Source organism: Akebia trifoliata, chromosome 15 (assembly GCF_017979445.1).
Source record: "Akebia trifoliata isolate Shusen 1 chromosome 15, ASM1797944v1, whole genome shotgun sequence".
NCBI lineage: Eukaryota > Viridiplantae > Streptophyta > Magnoliopsida > Ranunculales > Lardizabalaceae > Akebia > Akebia trifoliata.
The window spans coordinates 6,886,460-6,894,007 of NC_141389.1; the positions used below are offsets into that span (position 1 = coordinate 6,886,460).

The 7,548-nt window shown below is 32.6% G+C and overlaps 1 protein-coding gene across 1 annotated transcript; it reads left to right on the forward strand.

Annotated features, from left to right (window-relative positions):
* The first annotated feature begins 989 nt into the window (after nt 1–989).
* LOC147384139 (UPF0481 protein At3g47200-like) lies at nt 990–6,759 on the forward strand. Its single transcript, XM_086426247.1, has 2 exons — nt 990–2,389; nt 6,606–6,759. Exon 1 carries the CDS (start codon nt 1,093–1,095, stop codon nt 2,380–2,382), a length of 1,290 nt encoding a protein of 429 aa, XP_086282373.1. The 5' UTR covers nt 990–1,092; the 3' UTR covers nt 2,383–2,389; nt 6,606–6,759.
* Nucleotides 6,760–7,548: the final 789 nt, after the last annotated feature.

Consider the following 7,548-nt stretch of genomic DNA (forward strand, 5'->3'; position numbering starts at 1 on the left):
AAAAGCTGTGTTTGGTAGATCTTCTAGAAAGTACTTCTACAACTTTTAAATTGGAAAAGTGAATTTTTGTAAAAGCACGTTTGGTTAGAATATTAAAAAAATGTTTTTAAAAAAAGTACATTATAAAAAAATAAAATAAAAGCTTAAATAGAAGTCAAGTTAAAATGTCTTCCGGAATTATCGAGTTGACTCATCTATGTAATCTTATTTCAGACAGGAAGAAGCACAACTCAATCCACAATTATTTATTAAAAGGACTTAATTGTAATTTAAAATATTAATTAAAGGATTTTTGACATCACATAGTAAAAAAGATACTTTTGTAATTTTAAAAATAGAATGACATTTGAGTTATAACTTTTTCTTAGTTTTTACCAAAAATAACTTTGATTATATTAAATTTAAATATAAAAGTGGGGACATTTATGATCATTCTAATTTTGTTGTCATACCATTCATACTCCACCTTCTCTCATTATAATGGTAAAGATAAATTTTTTATTTTTATTTAGATAATAATAAATGTTTAAATTATAGAAAAAGAAAAAAATATTTAATAACAAATATAAAATTTTAGTTGACTAGTCCAAATTTTATTGAATCGAAATATATTTTCAAAATGTCGGACAACTCGTATCATATATAAGACGTTTACACATTGAATATCATGTTTGTTCACCAACAATACTAAGATGACTCAGTGAGTCATCTCAGTTTCGTACATTTTCTTAAAATCATGCATGAGAGGAGTCATATGCTCTGACTATTTTACAGTTATTATATAAATGATTTACTCGATTTAGATAATTATTAGTGGTATAAGTACTTTTATCATAGATAAGGGAGGTAAGTGCAATTATAAAAAAGTTAGGGGTCAAAATGGAATTATGTCATTTTTTGTGTTTTGTTGGCAGAGACATCATAGATGTACCTAGCCTCCCAGGAGGTAACGCTGAATGGTTGGTTAACATAATGAATGAAACAACACAAGCACAAGGGGAACACACAACAGATGAAAAAAAGCCAAAAATTCAAAGGGTACAAGAAAGGCTGCAAGAGATCGAATCATACAAGAAATGCTTTACTCCTGAGATGGTGTCGATTGGTCCTTATTACCATAATGAACCCAAGTACAATAAAGAAATTAAGACTCAGTACACTCGAATATTTGTCGGAGATTGTGTTAAGAATAATACGAAAATAGAAGACTTTTATAAAGAGGTTGCACGTGTGACTGCAGAGGCCAAGAAGTGCTATGCCAAAGACACCATTATTACTAACATTCATTCAGATGAAGAATTCACTCAGATGATGATCTTAGATGGTTGCTTTGTTATGCAATTCATCCACAACTTCATAAGTGGTGAACTATATGAGTCGATAACATGTGGCTATAATACAATTTCCATACTGAGAGATTTGTTCTTGCTTGAGAACCAACTCCCATATGTGGTTCTCGAGGCATTGATGAAGTTGAGATACCCTCGTAGTGATGAAGGTGTAAACAAGATCGATGAATTTGTCCATCGGTACATTAATCCCTATGTCGATTATCATAGCGAGGTTTCCATTATTAGAAAAGATCCTCCCCATCATCTCCTTGACCTTCTTCGGACCAAATTACTCACGAGTTCCCCTTCACAAGTTCCTCATAGCCTCATAAGTAATTGTTATGGCCAATTGGTGCACTGCGCTAGGACTGTCATTCGTCCCAATCTGGCCGATCCCACCAGTTCTGAAAATTCGGCTTCAAACCTTACAGAAGCGGCCCAGCCCAGCTCTGACAATTCGGCTTCACAGCGTACAGTAGCGGCCCAGCCCAGCTTTGACAATTTACCTTCATACCCTCCAGTAAGGGAGCTTAAAGCTGTGGGAATTAAGTTTGATAAAAGTCGTACAACTAGTTTAAGTGACATTGAATTTAGAACTTACGCAGTCATTTATAAAAAGTTGACACTTCCTCAAATGATCATAGATGATCTAACCAAATGCAAGTTTCTTAACTTGATTGCCTATGAGATGTGTCCAGATGCCAACATTGGTCATAAAATCACTGGCTACATATGTTTATTGGATTCTTTGATTGATCATGCTGACGATGTGAAGGAGTTGCGGTCTAAGGAAATAATCATCAATTGCCTTGGTAGTAATGAAGAAGTGGCCAATCTCTTCAATGAATTGGGAATGGGATTGCTTTATGAACCTCAAACCTACGAAGAAGTTATAAGAGGCATTCATTTATATTACAAAAACAAAACGAGGGTATTAATCGGTGAATTTTTACACACTCATTTCAATCGCCCCTGGACTGCTATTGGTTTCTTTGCTGGAATTTGTATTATCAGCTTTGCTGCTACTCAAACCTACTTCACAATCCATTGATCTCCAGGTAAGTAATTTTTTTATTTTTTTTTACTTTATTTATGAAGTTATTATATTGTCCTATTTGTATCATTTAGGAGTATAAATAATCTTATCGAACTCTGTATATGCCATTCCTTTAGAGGAGATTGTCTTTGTTACTTCTTTTCTACTGGAGATATCTTTTTTTCTTACAATGTAATGATAAGCTGAATATGATTGTTAAAGACAATCAGATTCATAGTTCCCAGGGCCGGTTCAAGCATAAGGCCATTTAGGCAATCACCTAAGCTCCACAATTGGAAAAGGGCCCCCCAAATTTGTTTTTGGGGTTCACTAAGTAAATTTTTTTTATTTTTTTCGTTTTTTAAAGTTAGGTTTTGATGGGGTTAGAAGTTTTGGAATGGGATGATTTTTTGCAAGGATGCTCCCCTCACCATAGAGATCATCCTCACAAAAAATCAGCCTATTCCAAATCTTTTTAATCATATAAGACAAAAACGTTGTAACTCTATTCCGATTTCTAGCCTATATATATATATATAGGGTTGGGTTTCGTAGACACATAAAGCTACTCATAAAGCTACAACGTTTTTGTCTCATATGGTTAAAAAGATTCGGAATAGGCTGGTTTTATGTGAGGATGATCTCTATGGTGAGGGGAGCATCCTTGCAAAAAATCATCTCATTCCAAAACTTCTAACCCCATCAAAACTGATTTACAAAAATTGGACGGTCTAAAATTTTTCAACTTGTAAACATGGGGCTAGATATTTCATAATAGGCTGATTTTTGGCAAGGATAATCTCCTCACCATAGAGATCATCCTCACAAAAAATCAGCCCATTCCAAACATTTTTGCCCATATAAGACAAAACAGTTGTAATTTTATGAGTAGCTTTATGTGTATACGGATCCTAATCCTATATATATGGGTCCCGTTCGGCACCCTAAGCTTTACCCTACACTTTAACAAACGTGTTTTGTCCTACATGGGTTAGAAGTTTTGGAATGGGCTGATTTTTGGTGAGGATGATCTCTATGGTGAGGAGATCATCCTCACCAAAAATCAGCCCATTCCAAAACTTCTAACCCCATAAAAAATGATTTACAAAAAATGGACGGTCCACGATTTTTCAACTTGTAAACATGGGGCTAAAAATTTTGGAATGGGCTGATTTTTGGTGAGGATGATCTTCTAATCATAAAGATCATCCTCACCAAAAATCAGCCCATTCTAAAACTTGTAACCCATGTAGGAGAAAACACGTTTGTTAAAGTGTAGGGTAAAGCTTAGGGTGTTGAACATTTCCCTATATATATATATATATGGGAAATGTTTAACACCCTACACTTTACCCTACGTTTTACCAAGCGTGTTTTGTCCTACATGAGTTAGAAGTTTTGGAATGGGCTGATTTTTGGTGAGGATGATCTTCTAATCGTAGAGATTATCTTCACCAAAAATCAGCCCATTTCGAAATTTCTAGCCCCATGTTTACAAGTTGAAAAATCATGGACTGTCCGTTGTTTGTAAACCATTTTTTATGGGGTTAGAAGTTTTGGAATGGGCTGATTTTTGGTGAGGACGATCTCCTCACCATAGAGATCATCTTCACAAAAAAGCAGCCTATTCCAAAACTTTTAACCCATGTAGGACAAAACATGTTTGGTAAAGCGTAGGGTAAAGCGTATATATATATATATATATATATATATATATATATATATATATATATTCTTTTTGAGAGGTTAATATAAAATGACCAAAATGGCTAAATCCCCATTTATCGATCTCTAATCAAAATCTCCGGATGTTTCTCCCCTAAAATCGTTGCCATCTTCGTCTTTTTTAAATTTATTTTTGTGCGTTGAGAGATTAATATAAACTACCCTAAATCCCTCTTCATTAATTTTTAGCCTAAATTTCCTAATACATATCTTTTTTTATTTTTTATTTTATTTTTGAGATGTTAATATAAAATTACCTAAATTGCTAAATCCCTCTTCATTGTTCTCTAGCCAAAATCTCCTAATGTTCTTCCCCATAAATTGTCGTCATTTTCTTCTATGTTAAATTTATTTTGTGCGTCGATTAATATAAAACTACTTAAATCCCTCTTCATGAATTTATTGCCTAAATCTTGTGATATATATGCCTTTTTTTTTTTTTTTTTTTTAATTTTTTTAATTTTTAATTTTACTTTTGAGAGGTTAATATAAATTAACCTAAGTGGCTAAATTCTCTAGCCAAAAAATCTTGTTATGTTTCTCCCCAAAAAATTGTTGTCGTCCTCTCTTCTATTTAAATATATATTTTTTTCTTTTTTCTTTTTTTACATTGAGATATTAATATAAAACTACCTAAACCCCATCCCAACCCTTTAAACACAAAATCCAATGGTTGAGATTTATCATCAGGATAAGTATCTTCAATATTTGTGTTACCAAGATACTTATAAATCTCAACCACTTTTCAAAATATGGGTTAAAAGTTTGAGATTGAGCTGATCTTTTGTGTGGATGATCTCTATGATGAGAAGATCATCCTCATAAAAATCAGCCCAATATAAAACTTCTAAATCCATCAAAAGTGATTTATATATTATTGGTAAAAAATTGATGATCTACATTCTAAATCACTTTTGAGTTTTTCCATGAAATATCTAGATGGCTGTGATGTTGGATTTGCTAATGGTGTAATCATTTTGAACAAAACGACCCCTAATAAGACTTAAAATCTTACTCTGTAGTAAGGAAAGTGTTTTTCTTTCTATAACAAAGAGAGATTCTGTTGCCACACTAGCTTTTGCCAACGCCGCCCCAATTCATATGCAGATCATAAAAGAATTTTCACTGTTGGGTGGTGTTAGAAAAACTTGGTGTGGAAATAGAAGCTCTCATTACAAAAGTCAACAATTTTGACAAGACATTAAAATATAAAAACGATTGAGTTTTTAAAAGGGTAAATAAGTAAGAGTAGAACTGTAGAAGTTATACTTTGAAGGGTTTTTGGGGGGAAATTACAGGTTATTATAGGAGTTATAGATGTGGGCATTTTGGCCAATTACAGGTTATTATAGAAGTTATGTCACCGGTTTGACAACTAGGGTATGTCAAATATTTACCAGAACGTGGAGTGGTCTTGTCCAAAAGCTATGTTTGGTAAATCTTCTAGAAAGTACTTCTACAACTTTTAAATTGGAAAAGTAAATTTTTGTAAAAGCACGTTTGGTTAGAATATTAAAAAAATGTTTTAAAAAAATACATTATAAAAAAAATAAAAACTTAAATAGAAATCAAGTTAGAATGTCTTCTAGAACTACCGAGTTGACTCATCCAAGTAATCTTATTTCAGACATGAAGAAGCACAATTATTTATTAAAAGGACTTAGTTGTAATTTGAAATATTGATTAAAGGGCTTTTGATATCACATAGTAAAAAAGATACTTTTGTAATTTTGAAATGTTCACTTGGACAAGTAAACATACTCTTAAAGATCTTAAAATGTTCAAGATGGCTTCTGAGTTTCTTTGATTTCAATATTATTTTTGTCGAATGTTGTGGTTTGAATGATTCTGCATTTTCTAGTTTCTGCATAAGATTCATTCCGAATTTTTCTTCTTGATGAGACATTTCCCCTTATTTGATGATACCCTAATTTTTGCCTAGATCGCCTCTTTAGGTTTTCAATCTAATAAGCTTTGTTTTTCTTTTTCTGATGATGCCTTGATTTTTTCCTAGGTCGCCTTTTCAGGTTTTTAACCTAGCAAGTCTTTTTATTTTATGGTTATGCCCTAACTTTTGTATAAGTTGCCATTTTAGATTTTCAACTTAGCGGGTTTCTTTTTTTTTTCTTGATGATCTCGACAGCTTCTTAGTTCCCTACACCTTAACCGAGTCAATTAGTATTCAGGAGGACTTAATAGGTTGGCTTAGGGCATGGTTTAGAAAGAAAATGTATAAAGCTCGACTTTCCAAAATGCCCCTAGTCTGATATTCTCTTATTTTTTTTTTATAATGCCCCTAGTTTGGCATTCTTTACTTTTTGTAAATTCTTTTGATTATATTTTTTTTTAATGTCCCTAGTTTTGCATTTTTTTATTTTGAACCTTTCAATAGGAGATTTTTATTTTGGATGACACTTTTCTTAAGAGAATACATTTTTTTTTCTAACCGGGCTTGAAGTAACTTCTCAGGTTGCTTACATACCCCAAATATTTCTTTTCTCTTTTGGGATCAGGTCAAAACGTAGTTCATGCAAAGTTTCCCTCCCAGGGTTGGTTGGTGTGGTTTAGAAAGAAGAGGCTATTGATTCTTTAAAGGATGTAAAGGGCTAGAAAGGTTATCCTTTTCTTGGTAAGATAGGAAAATAGTTCGACCAAAGGAGGCTTCCTTCGGTGAAATGCTAATTGATTTGGTTAAGATTCTAGGAACTCGCTGTCTTGATTGCTCTATCAAGTACGCTCTTCTTTTGAGAATGAGTAATCTTTAGTCTTCTTCTACGAAATTAAATGTGATTGAGTTCTTTGAATTTGACATTGACTCGTTCAACACTTTCAGAACTTCAAAAAAATTTCTTATTCTTTTGTAAATGAGAACTCTCTCTCTTGAGTGAAAAACATGATGAATCTTTTCTTGCTGATCTTCGCACCTTTGTCGATGGTTTCAATTACATCATTCTTGACAGATGAACTTTAAAAATCACCTTTGACTTTATGATTTGTCTTATTTTGGTACAATCTGTTATGATGAAAGGCAACATGGTGCTTATAACTAACATATTCTCATAGATCCCTACAAGAACACTACTAAATTTCTTGAGTAGGTCCATCGTTTTCACATGTTTCTCTAATGATAAGGTAGTACCAATTTGCACTTTTTGATTGTACTATTTAATTTCAATATTTATCAAGCTTGATTAGTGAACCTTGAGTCATTCCTCATGTCAAATTTTATGTTCATATCATTATTGCATGCATGATAATCAAAAGCTTATTTATTTACTGGAATAAAAAAACATAGACTAACACACTCGACTAAAGAAAAACTAACGTAACTGAAATGACAAATTGAATTTCGAGACTGATGAAAACTAAATTGAAACTAAAAAAAAACTCAGGGACGCTTATTTACAAAGCAAGGAGGTCCTTCTGGGTGGATGGACTATTTGGACTTGATGATGG